The sequence below is a fragment of the Martes martes genome, assembly GCF_963455335.1.
Source record: "Martes martes genome assembly, chromosome: 7".
NCBI classification, from domain to species: domain Eukaryota; kingdom Metazoa; phylum Chordata; class Mammalia; order Carnivora; family Mustelidae; genus Martes; species Martes martes.
Window position 1 is genome coordinate 129,613,565 of NC_137894.1, and position 15,893 is coordinate 129,629,457.

The 15,893-nt window shown below is 41.5% G+C and overlaps 1 protein-coding gene across 1 annotated transcript in view; it reads left to right on the forward strand.

Moving 5' to 3' along the window:
• Positions 1-15,893, forward strand: part of TMED10 (transmembrane p24 trafficking protein 10) — a 37,720-nt gene that overhangs the window by 13,937 nt on the left and 7,890 nt on the right. The window contains exons 2-3 of the mRNA XM_080807353.1: positions 8,121-8,232; positions 12,489-12,562. Coding sequence (XP_080663479.1) covers positions 8,121-8,232; positions 12,489-12,562 — 186 coding nt within the window. The remainder of the gene's footprint in view (positions 1-8,120; positions 8,233-12,488; positions 12,563-15,893) is intronic.

The window sequence follows — 15,893 nt, forward strand, 5'->3', positions numbered from 1 at the left end:
GGAAGCAGGCTCCCTGCTGAGCAGAGAGCCCGATGAGGGGCTCGATCCCAGGACACTGAGATCATGACCTGAGCTGAAGGCAGAGGCCTAACCCACTGAGCCACCCAGGCACCCCTTGGTTTTGTTTTTGAATGCATCCTTAATCTCTGGTACTACAAAATGCAGCAGGCTCATCTTGTGTAACTTTCTGCCCCAGTCTAGGATCAACCATTTCTCCAAGAATCCCTGGTTCCTTTTATTGGGGAATGGTATTAGAAATTGAGGTCTGGGTAGATAATAGTATTTTTAAGACCTTTCTTCCTAATCCCCCCCCCCCTTTTTTTTAACACACTTGCAGATTCAGCAAGTGGCCAAAAGTAGTCCCAGCCTTCTTGGAACTTTAGTAAGTCTGGGAATTTTGTGAGCAGTAAGGAGGGAGGTGGGATGGGGAGAGAGATGGTAGTGCTCAAGGGCAGAGAATTGGGGCACTGGAGCTCTTATCTAGATCCTTCAGGTCCCACCTCTGCATTAGGTCAGGTACATCATTATAGAGGAGCACTGAAAACACTCATTCTACTGTCTTTGTATTGTTAGCAAGGGCACGGTTATTTGGAGAGTCTGATATTGGGCACAATCCTTTTACAAGGACCTTCCCGATACATTGTTCTTCCTGTCTAGCCTAGTTCCAGGAAAATTATCTCTGAAGATAAATTTGTGAGCTTTCATCAGAAAACAAATGATGTGTAACCAGCTTGGTTCTCGTTGTAGTCTTTTAATGTTGGCTTCCAGAAAACTTAGAGCCAAATATATTGTGTACATATCATTTGCTTATTTTGGGTTCTTGATAGTGTACCTATTTGTTTCTTCCTCCAGGTGAATTCTGTATTCTTTTAATCCTAATTGCTTTATTTACCTAGTGTTTGGGCCTAAGCTGCTGCTGCCTTTTTTTTTTTTTAAAGATTTTATTTATTTGAGGGGTGCCTGGGTGGCTCAGGCACAGGTCATGATCCAGGGTCCTATGGTCAAGCCCCGTATCAGGGCTCCCTGATCAGCAGGGAGCCTGCTTCTTCTTCTCCCACTCCCCTGTTTGTGTTTCCTCTCTCCCTGTCTCTGCCAAATAAATAAAAATAAAATAAAATTTTATTTATTTATTTGAGAGAGAGCATGAACAGAGGAGAGGGAGATGGAAACTCCCCACTGAGCAGGGGGACGGATGTGGGACTTAGGATCATGACCTGAGCCAAAGGCAGATGATTAACTGACTGAGCCACCCAGGAGCCCTTGGCCTAAGCTTCTTAAAGATCCTTTTCAAGTAGGCAGCGTGTTATCTTGACTGTTTCATAGAAGAAATGGGAGCAGGCTTTAGGAGCAGGACCTGCTCAAGAACCTTGTTTTCTGGTTGGGGCCTAGAATGGTCCAAGAGAATCCAATTCTAAATGAGTTTATTTTCCCAGTGACCTGTATTTTTACTTACTTGACAGTTTCAGTGTGAGTATTCACATATTCTTGACATCAGCTACTCTGCTTATACAATTAACACTTTTTCCCTACTTACTAAGTTGTGAACTTTGGTTTGCTTTTCAGAAGGTGTTATCTAGAACAATCTGTATTACTTCCCATTCCTTGATGTCATGTGAGCAAATTTTAATCGTTCCATATTACCTTTTTTAAAATTAAGAACTTTATAATAAATATTAGAAGTGTTTATTGTTTAAAGAAAAGTAAGTACTTTTTAAAGTGCTGTTACAGGATGTAAAAGTGGCAGTTACTTTCATAATTCCAAAGTACGTTAGTAAAATTTAAGAAAAAAAAAATAGAATCTCTTAATTCTTGAGAAATCAGATGATCTTTTAAGGTGATCTATAATTAGAACACTTTAATTAGAGGAAATTTAAAACCATCATTTCAACCTTTTAGACTTTGCCAGCTAGTCATGAGCTTGGCTCAGTTTTCTATTTCTTAATTTTAGCTGCCTGCTGATTTATGTAATTACGTTGAGGTTAGTGTATATGATTTTTTTTTTTAGATCAATGGCGTGGGTCACACAGACATACACACACAGATCAGTGATTTGTCTCCTAAAAAGCTGCAAAGTTATGAACTACATGGGAAACCTACTGATTCTCAGAAAAATTCTAGGATCTCAGAATGCCCAACAGTTCTTAAATGCCTAAACTGAAAGTTAATCTGTCATGTTGCCTGCCTGGATTTCCAGATATCTGGAAAAACAACCCTCATATAGTTGTGTCTACTGAAGGTCATAGGGAGTATGGAAATGTGAAGGCCCTTAGGGAATTGTGATCATTATCACACACTTTCAGGGAGTTAATTTCATGGTAATAAAAGGTGTAGGCAGTGATGGGTCCTTTGCCTTCAACCTCTCCTAAAGCATTTGAGGCTTTGCCCTGGGATGAATCTTTAATACATTTTCTTTCAGATGTCATAGAAGGATGTCCTCTTTCAGATGTCAGATCACCAGAGCAGGTGATTCTACCATAATTGTAGTTACTCAGTATGATGTAGCAAAGGACAGTTTAAACAATTTTTACCCCTTCTGAGTACCGGAGTCTTTCAGAAAAATAAGGTTCGCTTCTTAGTTTATTTTGCGGAGTGATCAGTGGAGGACTTTGCTAATGCCTTAATAAGAGTTTTCTGTTTTTAAAGATTTTTTATTTTTGAGTGATCTCTACAACCAGTGCAGGGTTCAAACCCACAACACTGAGATCAAGAGTCGCACGCTTTGCTGACTGAGTCAGCCAGATGCCCCTTAATAAGACTTTCCTGACTTAAATCTAGGCTTTTTTGTCATCTAGAGAGGCTCCTGTCCTTAAATTAGTTATTTAAAAAAAATTTTTATCTATATATCTGTCTTATCTATTTGAGAGAGTGCAGACAGGTGCAGGAGCAGGAGGGGCACAGGGAGACAGGGAGAGGGAGAGAATCCCAAGTAGGTGTCCCACTAAGTGTGGAGTCCATCACAGGGCTTGATCCCACAGCCCTGAGACCATGACCTGAGCTGAAACCAAGAATCGTATGCTCAACCGATTGAGGCACCTAGGTACCCCAGGTGGATTTTTCCTAGGCTAGGTCCTTTCCTGACTTGTAAAGATGATGACATCTTTAATGACCGTTTGGTGCTGTATTCTTGACGCCGTGCCCTGCTGTCCTCCACTGGTTTCATCTACATTCAACATTTCTAATAACCTGTAAGCCTTTCCTTCTGCCTTATGGATTAAATTAGGGGCGCCTAGCTGGCTCAGATGATAGAGCATATGCGACTCTTTATCTTGGGGTTGTAAGTTTGAGTCCCACGTTCGGTGTAGAGATTACTTAAAATTAAAATCTTTTTAGGGGCAGGGAAAAAAATAAAAAATAAATAAAATCTTTTTTTTTTTTTTAACGAAATAAACTAGTGTGGTCAGCAAATCTGGAAGCTTTTTTTTTTTTTTTTTTAATCCAAATATGCCTTGGAGAAGTTCTACATTTTCTACAACTTTATTCATAGGAGCTAAACCTAAGTTAGAGGTTTTAGATCAGCTTGAAATGTGAAATTCTGTTATTCCTGCAGTCTGTCTTTTTGAACGTCCTCTTTACTCTTAAGAATTGTCGTTAGGCTTTTGGGAGCCGGGGGATGGGGATGTGTGAGTATCTGGTGGGTGAACAGATTCTGAAGAAAGGAAGAGTGACACCACACTGGTAACTACATATTACTTTGAAATTTGATCAGTTCCCAGACCTTTTGCCCTATGTGTGTGTGTTCAAGGTTCGAAAGAAGTCCTTCCTTAAGCCTTTTCTTTTAATTGATTCAGGAAAAGTATTACATGAACAAGAGGCCTTTAGGAATCTTCAGGGCTAAATATTGCCTCCCCCTCGCAGATGACGCAGTTATTGCCAGCCTCAGGGCCTCGCCCTCATGTCTGTTGACCCCTCCATGGTGGACACTGGCGGGCTGAACAGTGCAGCGTCCCACCTGAGAGGACTCTTCTGCACTCTGACTTGCCCCGACCCAAAGAGTCCATCCCATTCTGTTAGTCTTTCTTGGCTTCTGTGCAGTCCATTCTTTCAGATGTTCCTTTTGTGGGAAGGCAACATGGAATGTGGGAAGAACATGGATTTTTTTTTTTAGGTTCTTATTTATTTATTTGACAGACAGCGATCACAAGTAGGCAGAGAGGCAGGCGGGGGGGGCGGGGGGAACCAGTCTCACTGCTGAGCAGAGCGCCCAGTGCGGGGCTTGATCCCAGGATCCTGGGATCATGACCTGAGCCGAAGGCAGAGGCTTTAACCCACTGAGCCACCCAGGCACCCCAAGAACATGGATTTTAGACTGCTTCAAATCCACATAGACAATTTATTAACTCTGCTGATGGTCAAGTTACTAAGTTTTCTCATCAATAAAATGGGATTAATAAGACAGGCCTCTCTGGGATTGTTGTGAAGATTAAATAAATATTATGTAATAAGTTAATAGCATAATTCCTAATCCCCTTATCCTTCCAAACCACTCAGTTGCAGAACCTCAAGCCTAAATCACTTAATACTTTTTCCTTTGTTCTGCATGCTGGCTGTTAAGCGCTGCCACTAGAAATCAGTGGTCCATAATCTCAGCTGAGACCTCAGTGCTGCCTAGCAGTGCTTCTATGTGATTTTTTTTTAAAGATTTTATTTATTTATTTGAGAGAGAGGGAGAGAGAGAGAGTACAAGCAGGGGAGGAGTAGAGGGAGAGGGAAAAGCAGACTCCCCACTGAGCAGGGAGCCTGACTCAGGGCTCACCTCAGGACCCCGGGATCATGACCTCACCCAAAGGCAGATGTGTAACTGACTGAGCCACCCAGGAGCCCCCTTTTATGTGATTTTAGTCATCTTTCTTCTTGTCTTATGCAGAGGTCAGAAGTTGGTGGCCCAGAAGGACTTTGTTCTATAGTCCTCTTTCGTTTGGCCTTGACATAGTTTTTCATATGTTAGGATTGGCTGTGAGGATTTAAAACTTGAGAGATTTCAAATAAAAGTTAAAATGTCTACCTTCTTGGGGTACCTGGGTGGCTCAGTGGGTTAAGCCTCTGCCTTCGGCTCAGGTCATGATCCCAGGGTCCTGGGATCAAGCCCCGCATCGGGCTCTCTGCTCAGCCGGGAGCCTGCTTCCTCCTCTCTCTCTGCCTGCCTCTCTGCCTACTTGTGATCTGTCAAATAAATAAATAAAATCTTTAAAAAAAAAAAAAAAGTCTACCTTCTTTTGAAAAATTGGATGCTCTGAAAACCCAGCGTGACATGGCAGTCATTGGTTTTTCTCTTGAGACAGGCACATCATCTCACTTTGCCAAATTGTCCATGACCTTGTGGACCTACACGGGCCCATTAGATTCAGTTACATTGCTCACTTGATCCTTGTGGATATTGACTTTTTGGTTTTATCCTGTGGGCTCTCCCTCCTTAAAATCCCTTCAAATTTGTCCCCTTCTCCTCATACCCAAAGCTTTCATCATTTCTAACCTGGAGTCCTAGAATAGAGTCATAATCCATCGTTTCATTGCTAGTATTATCCCTCTCAAGGGACTTGTCTTCACAGTATTATCAGATTCATCTTTCTAAATTGCAAACTGAATCACATCACTCTCTTGTTTCAGATTCTTCATTCACTGCCTTTCCATTTTGTATCAAATGAAGTTTAAACTCCCTAGCATGGTGTTGCATTTCTACATGATCTGGCCAGTACCGCTCGCTCTGGCCTCTTAACCTCTCTTTGTTTCAGTTTCCTGCTATGGAACACAAGAGAAATAATAGTTCTTACCTATAGCATTATAATAAAGATGAAACTTAAAATGCATATAAAGCACTTGGCATAGTACTCAAGCTTTAGTAGGTGCTCAGTAAGTATTTGTTATTAGTATTATGATACTCCTGTATTTTTGTTTTGTGTTTTTCTGGACCCTAGGTCCTCATATTTGTCTTTTCTTCTACCCTGAATGTTTTTATGTCCCTGTTTTTTCCCTAAATTGCAGCTCATCCTTCAGGACTTAGCTCACGGGTCACTTCCACAGTATACTCCTTGAACCTCTGTATCCCACGGCACCTGTGCTTACCTCTAGTAGTGCACTTTTCACGTTACAGTGAAGTCTCATTTAGACTTTTAAGTTCTTTGAAGACAGAAGCTATCTTACCTATCCCTGTATCCCAGGCATTGACAAATTAATGGTCCACCTCATTCATGGCAGAAGATACTTGAGTAGTATTACTACTGTTACTTTTAGGGAATTTAGAAAATGTGTCATAAAACCTTTTTTAATTAACCCCTCATTTCAAATTAGTCTAGCAGAGAAAACTATTCTTTTTTTTTTTTTTTTGTAAGATTTTATTTATTCATTTAAGGGAGAGAGAACACAACCAGGGAGGAGGGGCAGAGGGAGAGGGAGAAGCGGGCTCCCCGCAGAGCAGGGAACCCAATGTGGTGAACCTAGGCACCTGAAAACTATTCTTTAGTTACCATGTTTTTCCTCAAAATAAAATACCTTCATTTCTGACCGTAAATGTTACACACCTTTGTAGAAAATCAAAAGAAAGATAAAAGTATAAAGAAGTCTTACTACTCAGGAAAAAACTAGTGTCATTAAAGTGCTTTAAATGCATAAGCTTTTGTGTTCTGCTCAGTTTTCACATTTAAAATCTCACCTATAGAGACACCTGGATGGCTCATTCGGTTAAGCTGCTGCCTTCGGCTCAGGTCATGATCCCAGGGTCCCTGGATCGAGTCCTGCATTGGGCTCCTTGCTTGGCCGGGAGCCTGCTTCTCCCTCTGCCTCTGCCTGCCACTCTGCCTGCTTGTGTGCTCTCGCTCTCTCTCTCTCTGACAAATAAATAAGTAAATAAATAAAATCTTTCAAAAAATAAAAGTAAACAAATAAATAAATAAAATCTCACCTATAAATTAATCTTACTTTACAGACAGCATTAGAACATCTAGTTTAAGGAAGCTACTGCTTTTGTGTTCCATTTTGCAAGTAGCTTCCTGTCTTAAATAATGAAATGTGCCTTCTGCCAGGACAGCCATGAGCCCTAAAAAAGAAGTTGCAATCCAGTGTGTCATACTACTGTGTCATCCCCTTGTTTTATATATGACCATTCACTTACCAGTGTATGCCACATCATCCGCGCTTACAGGCCATTCTCTGCCAGTGGAGCAGTTCCAGTTTGGAGAACTAAAGCTAACAATCTAGAAGAAAGAAATTATCACTGGTGGAAGCCAAGGATGTCTTTTTAAGGACAGATTTCTTGTTTATCCCCATGTCTTTCTGCCACCCCATTTGACCACTGACATAATTGATGTGAAATTTGGAGTTGATCTTCCAGACTTTCTTTTCCACACATGCCTTCTTTCCTTCTTTTTTTGCATCAGATGTCTCATTTCCATTCTCTGCCTCTACCTCTACCCCGTCAAAATTTGTTTTATAGAAGAGATGTGTTTGTTTTAAACATATAATGTATTGTTTTAGGGGTGCTAGGGGTACAGGTCTGTGATTCATTGGTCTTACACAATTCACAGCACTCACCATAGCACATACCTTCCCCAGTGTCGATCACACCGCCACCCCATCTCTCCGAGCACCCTCCTCCTCTCCAGCAACCTTCAGTTTGTTTCCTGAGACCAAGAGTCTCTTAAGTTTTATCTCCTTGTCTGGTTTCATCTTGTTTCATTTTTCCCTCCCTTCCCGTATGATCCTAGAAGACATGTGTTCTTCTGTGTCTTTCTCCTTTTTGTAGTACGTTCTTCTGGTAATTGTCCACTTCATTTTTGTGACCTGTCTCTTTCTAGGTATTGATACTGGTATACATTTTCTATAGCAAACTTTTGCTAATAAGCCAATTTATATCAGTTGTTTGCCTTTTTAGTATGGTAAGACATTCAGTAGCAGTGACGTTTTAGCCTTAAGTGTGGGTATATGTATGTTTGAAGGAAAGAAATTTGCTGTATTTGGGTTTCATCTTCTAATCCAATTCCTGTCTTTTAGAATGGACTGAACATAGTCATCATAATGAGAAATAACAGCTGTCTTCCTAAACATTGTTTCTTCCCATTCTCCAGTTTCTATTAAGTTCTCTTCCCCAGTGTTATTTGCTTCCTATTCTTACTTACCTTTTATTTTAGATCACAGATTCTGCTGGTCATATTCTATACTCCAAGGAAGATGCAACCAAGGGGAAATTTGCCTTTACCACTGAAGATTATGACATGTTTGAAGTGTGTTTTGAGAGCAAGGGTAAGTAATCACAGTGTTTTCCCTGAATTAAGTGTCTCCTCTCAAGTTAGAGCATGAACTTTCTCTCTTGGGCTATTAGGAAAAGGGAAAGGAAACTACATTTGTTTATGTCTTTCACGCATATGAGTGAAAGTTGGCTAATCAGCTGAGTTCTTCATGTACAGGAGTAGGCATTTCTTCAATGCTGTGACATATCTGGCTTGAATGATAGAGTTGAATTTCATATAGATGCTGGAATATAATGCATTTATATATATGCTAGTGACACATTTTCTCAGGCATTAGAAATAAGGCCTGTCTGACAAACGACGTATGGCAAAGTTAGAAATACTTTCAGTCTCCAGAGCATTTTCCTCGTTCTATCTTGGTGTGAATTCTTCTGTGCATCTCAAGGTCAAGACCCCATAGTACCGTTCAGTCTGAATACTTGATGGCTTCTGTGCTTAGTAATGGGTGAAAAGGCAGAGTCCTTTTTACTCCCTATTCATTAGCTTAAAGGACACTAGACTCTAAAAGCTTAATGCGTTTATACTTGTTACATTACTTGGGACCCTTTGGGGCTGCAGGACGTAAAACCTCAAAGTGTCTTAAAGAAAAAGAAGAGATAGATTGTTTGATTCTCTGAACTGGGGAGTTTGCAGTGAGTGTGGTGCTGACCTCAGGCACAGCTGCATCTTGGTGTTTTAACAGTATCATTGGAACTCTGCCTCTCTGTTTCCTTTCCTTGCCTCCATTTAATTTTAGTCTCGGGCTTCTTCTGTGTAGTAGCAAAAGGACTTCTGCCAGTTTTACATTTGTAGAATATTCAGAACATAGGATTCTGGAAGAAGAGTGAGCACCTTGGCTAACAGTGTCAGTAGATTCCCTTACCGGGACGGCAAACAAACCAGCTGCTTTTAACAGTTCATCAAGAATTGACTCCCTAGATCTAAAGTTGGTCAATTTAGCTTAAAAGCTAAGGGAGTTTGCCAGAAGTAAATGGGCAAATAGATGAAAAATTTTTAAAAAATTAAAGGATTTTAATGGTGATTTCATCACTGATATCCTTCTGTCTGCTCCCACTGGTGCCAGTTCCAGGGTGTCTCAGCTATATTCTAGACATTTCCACATGGTTGTGCCACTCTTGCCTCAAAACCAAGGTGTCTCAGACTGTGTTCACAAGCCTCCCTTTCAAACGAATTCCCCTCTTACTAGTGTTAACCACTATCCTCCCAGTTACTTGGGCTCACATTTTGAAGTTATTCTTGCCTTTTTCAGCCTATCATTGAGTTATACTGATATTTCTTTCAAAATATCTTCTGTGTCTGTATCTGTCACCACACAAATGTGAACTCTTTTAAATCATGGATTGTGTTGGGGTGCCTGGGTGGCTCATTTGGTTAAGTGGCTGGCTCTTGATTTTGGCTCAGGTCATGAGTGATCTCAGGCCTGGGATCGAGCCCTGCGTTGGGCTCTGTGCTGGACATGGAGCCTGCGTAAGATTTTCTATCTCCCTCTCCCCCTGTTGTACCCCCCAAATACATATGTGTGTATATATATATGTATAAATGTATACATACACAGTATAGTCAGCACTCAATTTCTAGTTTCATTTATTTTGATATGGAAACGAGATACCTTATAGTCTTTGGAGCAGCTTTTAAGAAATTGTCCATTTGACAGAGAAATGCAGAGAAGTTTGGTGTTTGTTTTGTTTTGTTTTTAACAAAAGGGACCCTCTAGGGCCATGATGTCAGCTAAGGGGCTAGGCTAGCTGGTTTGTGCAAGAGACCCTATGGTCTAAACTGAGAATAGCCAGAGGTCTGTGGTTTCATGGTTTCACTTGTGTTTGAATAATGCTAATGCTGTGCTGTGGCAACAGAAAGATGCTGGGAAGAGTCTGTTAAGAAGAAAATATTTTCGTCTTTTGGGCCAGGTGGGGTTGTAAGCTGATTCAGTTTCATAATTTTTTAAATGAGGAAGGAGAAGCAAAAATCTGCACTGCATCTGTTATGGGCCAGTGCTGTGATCACGATTACACATTGGATTTGAGAGAAGAGAGCTCCCTCTCTGGGTGCCACTTTTTGTTTTGTTTTGGAGACTTACTGGTTTAATGCTCAGAAGGCATCTGTGACTTAGTTTCTTAGTTCTTCCTAAGTAGTGTTATTTCTGTTGCTTTCTCTCTCTTTTTTTTTTTAATTTACATTTTTAAAAAGATTTATTTTTATTTATTTTTGAATATTTTGTTTATTTATTTGACAGAGACAGCAAGAGAGGGAATATAAGCAGATGGAGCGAAAGAGGGAGAAGCAGGCCCCCCGCTGAGCAGGGAGCCTGATGCAGGGCTCAATTCCCAAATCTTGGGATCATGACCTGAGCTGAAGGCAGACACCCAAACTGAGCCACCCAGGCACTCCAAGATTTTTATTTATTTATTTGTCAGAGAGAGGGGGGGAGCATAAGCAGGGAGAATGGCAGAGAGATGGAGAAGCAGGCTCCCTGCTGAACAAAGAGCCTGATGTGGGAGTCAGTCCCAGGATCCTGGGATCATGACCTGAGCTGAAGGCAGATGCTTAATCATCTGAGCCACACAGGCGCCCCTGATGTGCATTTTTTAAAAGATTTTTATTTTATTTTTAAGTAATCTCTTACACCCAATGTGGGGCTCGAACTCAACCCAAGACCAAGAGCCACAAGTGCTACCAACTGAGTCAGCCGGGTACCCCTTTGTTGCTTTCAGGTTGATCCTTCTAATCTGTCTAAAAGAACTTCTTAACTCATACTCATTTCAGTGTTTGAGCCCTTGCCTGTGCTTTTGCCCTTTGTCTAGAGTACTTTGTCCTTGACTTCAGGTGCTCTCTCTCTTTAGTAAAGTCTGTCCACAGCTACTCCCTTCCCTTCTCTAACCTTTACTCCATAGCTGGGATTATCTGAACTGGTTTTTTCCTCTTCAAGTTTTTACTGCTTTGCATTTGGATCGTAGCTCTTATGCATGCTTGTCTTAGATCCCCATCGAATTATTTGAAGGCAGAGATTGTAATTCAGTCACCTGGTGTGTTCTCACTGAGTAGTTATTGAATTGACTTCAGTCCATTTCAGAAGCTTCAAGACGCAGAGTGTAGTGCTATTCTCTCTGGCTTGTAGTATGGAGAACTCCCTTGCTTAAGTGGCACTGTTGCCCTAAACTCCTAATTCCATATAGGCAGGGTTTTTTAAAAGAATTTATTTATTTTTTTGTCAGAGAGAGAGAGAGAGAACGAGCATACAGGCAGGGGGAGTGGCAGGCAGAGGGAGAAGCAGGCTCTGAGCCTGACGGGATGTCCCGGGACTCTGGGATCATGATCTGAGCCAAAGGCAGACGCTTCATCAACTGAGCCACTCAGGTGCCCCCCATGGAGGCAGTTTTCTATTCCACAAATAATTACGTGAATTCCTGGGGACTGGGGCTGAGCAGTTTTCTGGGACTCTTGACTCTTTTTATCTCTCCTACCTGTTGATTTAAGATTAAATTCTTTTTTGATCAAGCTGAATCAGTTTACCTTTTCTAATATGAGCCTAGCTCTGTTGGCACTCCTGTCCCAAATAGACATTTCTCTTTCTAAGTAGCGTCCCTGAAAATTGTACTCTTCTTTACAAGTGTTTTTCTTGGGCTGTTCTCTTTTAAGTGTTTTGTGGGTCCTATAACATTTTACCGACCTACCGAAATGTCCTTATATTGAACCAAAAGGCTTGAATTAAAGTGGAATATTAGCTAAATTCTGTGATGTTTTCAGTACTCATGTTTATGTTAAGTAAATCCAAGCTTAGCATATACCCAATAATCCTTTTTTTCAAAATTTGACAGGGCACGCTTTTCAGATGTGGAAACATATCTTTCAGTCTCAGTTGGTGTCTACTACCTGTTGGTCTATATGCCACTCAGTTTTATACTGTTTTGACTTGACTTTTATTTCCTAATCCAGTAAGCCTATACGTTGTCTCTTCTGCTCTTCTGTCCCTGTGCAGTACCAGCTGCAGTGTCTTGTGTCCTGCCGGCTCAGAGATGTTTGCCAGCAGCATGTTCTCGTTGCTTTCCGGCACCCCACACAGATAGAGGCTTTGTCTGGAATGCTTGTGATTTTAGCCAGAGCCAGGAATTTTCTGCAGCTGAGTAGGGGGAGGAGTTGTGGCTGTTTCCCTCTATTGAGAGGGTAGGGGTTAGAGAGAGGGAGGGTGGGTGGGTGATTTCCCGGAATTTTAAATATTCTACACAATGAATCTTTTGATTTCTTTCTCAGGAACAGGGCGGATACCTGATCAACTCGTGATTCTAGACATGAAGCACGGAGTGGAGGCGAAAAATTACGAAGAGGTATGTCCTGCTCTAACAGCCAGTAGTAGTGTGCTGTGCTATGAGGCTTCTGTGACCCAGTCAGGCCAACTGGCTGTGCTTTGCCCAGAAGGCTTTTGTTTTCTCAGCAGTCATGTGACGACCAGCTACAATCTTATTGATACAAAAAGTTGTGCTAACAGCCTTGAACAATAGTTCTGGCTGTGGCTTCTGCCAAATGACTGAACCAACTACCCATAGACAGTGTTGGTGTGTAGGGACACCTGGGTGGCTCAGTTCATTAAGCCTCTGCCTTCAACTCAGGTCATGATCTCAGGGCCCTGGGATTGAGCCCCATGTTGGGCTCCCTGTTCAGTGGAGAGTCGGCTTCTCCCTCTCCTTCTCCTCCTCCCCCTGTTTGTAGGCGTACTTTCTCTTTCTTTCTCTCAAATAAATAAAATCTTTTTAAAAACCCCAAAGCCACAGAACTATTTAAGACTGGAGGATTGGTCTTTACAGAAAGTTGAGTGTTTTTTTACCCAGATCAGAAATCTTCTTACAACAGGACCTGAAGGTGCAAAAAAGAGGTGGGGGACAGGAAATGTAAATGGTTTTTTAGAGAATGTAAACTAAATAAAAGAAAGTTGATTTAAGTGATTTGAGAGAATTTTCTGGGACTGGTGGACCCACAGAAAGTTCCATCTTTGGTCAGGACCTGGGAAGGAAATGTCCTAAAATGGAAGAAGATTGGAAGTGACCCGCTAATTCTCCAACAGGAAGTAGCAGTACAACAATTGCAGCTCAGGTCTTTCCTCTTTTTCATAGTTCAGATATCCAGTAGAAGAACACAAGGCTGAGTTATTTGTAGGTGATCAGCAGGAGGGAGGGAGGCGCTAGAGGTAGTGAATGGGAGATAGTTCCTGGTAGAGACTTTGAATTGCTTTGTTTCTGTGTCCAAGCTGGTTTAGTTAAAAAGCAGAAAGAAAGCAAGAGAGCCTCTTTATTTGATGAAATGAAGAGTAAATTGAAATAATCCTTTTTAACCTTTGATGGTTGAGGGGAATCTTAATTATATTTAAATAAGATGTTGTAAAAATGCTATTGTAAGGTAAAAAAGAGAAAACCTTGTTGCAGTTATTCTGAGGTAGAAGAGTGGGTAAGATGATTTTCAGTTTTCAATGACTGCTGCTGTCTTCTTAACTTGACACCACTCTCTAAACCAGTGTGCATTGTTACACCAGAAATTTTACCTGTTGTAACTTTTTCCTCCTGATACGATGGCTGCCATTATATTAAGTAATAGGGCACTTGATTAGACATTAGATACCATTTTTCCCTCTAAAACAGAGGGCATTATTGTGAGTTTACATGGAGAATGATGTGGACATCTCTGTCACAAAGCATGTTAGAACTCCTGTTCTTCCTGGAATGTCTACCATCCTTAGACTTTGTTGACATTGGGGACGGGCTTTTGTCTTTCCTGACCTTCTGCTTAACCCAAGAGGGGAATCCCTAGCGGAAAGGAAACCACAGCACTTCCTTTGCCTGCTTCCTGCTTTGGAAGTCTGGCACGTCTTAAGCGTCGTTGCGCACATAGTTACAACACAGCTCTAAATTCTGTTTCTTAACCAAGAAACTAACTCCTGCTACTACTCTTTTTGGCGATCTTACCACCAGCACTTCCCCCCCCCCCACCAAAAGCAAACTGAGGCAGAGGAGAGGTGGTTTCAACACAGGCCAAAAGCAGCCCTTTCCTCAGTCAGTGGCTAGGCTCCCTTGAATCTTGCTTAGAAATAGCTATTACTTGTCTCTCAGCAAATGCCTGTGACAAGAACATGAATAATAGAAACACTTGTTCTCTGGTTAATTACCAGAGAGCACTGAGTGTATGTAGAGGTTCTGAGGCATTTAATTTCAGGCCCTTGAAGTAATAGCTTTTATCTCCAGAGGATTTGGGCCTATTGGTATAAGCATTTGGCTTTGGGGAGGTGGCACATTTCTTTAAGTTTCTCCCTCACAGTTGTGGGCTTCATGATTCTAAAGTCCCTTGTGGTTTTGTAAAATTGAATAGTAGTCAGTGTTTCAGTAGCTGGGCTAGAGGGCTCCAATGCCTGCTAAATTGTTACAGAGGATTTACTTAATCAGTGCATGTGAAGTTAATATGTAAACAGTACAAATGTAAGATGATATTTAGAAGCTGGAATGGTTGTCCTGTTGTGAAGAAGCATAGAGTCTTATAGTTTGAATTCTTTAAAGAGTTCGGAATGCTTATGTCCTCAGAAATAAAGCACTTTTGATTTCCTGTGTTGAATTTTAAGGACCTTTCACCACTGTCTTTTGCCCATGGTTGGGGGGGGGGGCACATCTGTATAGAGTCGGTATGTGAATTGAGCCAGTATTTTTTTTTTTTTTTTTTTTTGAGTTTGTGGTCTGTGGAACTAGAGCAGCTGCTTAGGAGAACTAATTGTCTAATCCTGCAGTTGCGGAAATGAAGGCAGTAACTATTCCACGAAGAAGGAGCTATCTGACCCGTCCTCTAACTCTTGGGCAGTGTATGTCCCTTCTTGATGTGGGTGTCCGCATTTTCAGCACAACTAAAATCCTGTTGTGCCTGTGAGTTCTGTTAGTGTGTCATTTGCTGTCAACGTGTATACCAAAAACAGTTGCTCTTGTTGGAGCAACAGTTGAAGACTTTCCAAAAGTTCTACTTTTTTTGAGTGCCCTTAGGGAGGAAGAACTCTGGTTCTGTGTGCTAGCTCCAAAATACTTATCTTGACATGGCCAAAATGAAACAACGTATGGGCAAGGAACCCGACCCATAGTTTGGTTAGTTCAATAGATTTTGCTCCCTTTGCCTACCCTTTCTGGAAACTCTGACAAAGTAAATAGGATCCTGCTAAATTCCATATAACCCTAAGATTGGCCGTATTATCTGGCCTTATGTTGGCACATTCTTGACCTTTAGAGCTTCTGTGAAGAGGCTTGTGATTCACATACCTCCCCACACAAGTAGACTTGTCTTTGGCTGAGGTCTGCCTTCTTTATCTTCATTATGGAGACTAGGTGATGTCCGCTGTTACTCTTCTAAAATTTGGGGGGCCCTGGTGGGGAATGTGGAGGTAACAGCAATTTGACTGAAATTGGCTTACCACAAGAAGCTTCTTTTGAGTTTCAGTGCTCCACCAAGGAAAACAATCCAATAATTCTCTAGATAGAGGTCGGTTTCACGTGTGTTTTAAGAAGTTTTTCAGAGAACGTTTCCTTGGTGCAGTTACCTATGACTGAATTCTAGGTTCAAGTCATCACTAGGGCAGTGGAAGATTTGGATATGGCTTAAGAAGGGTAATTTCGGGGCACCTGGGTGGCTCAGTGG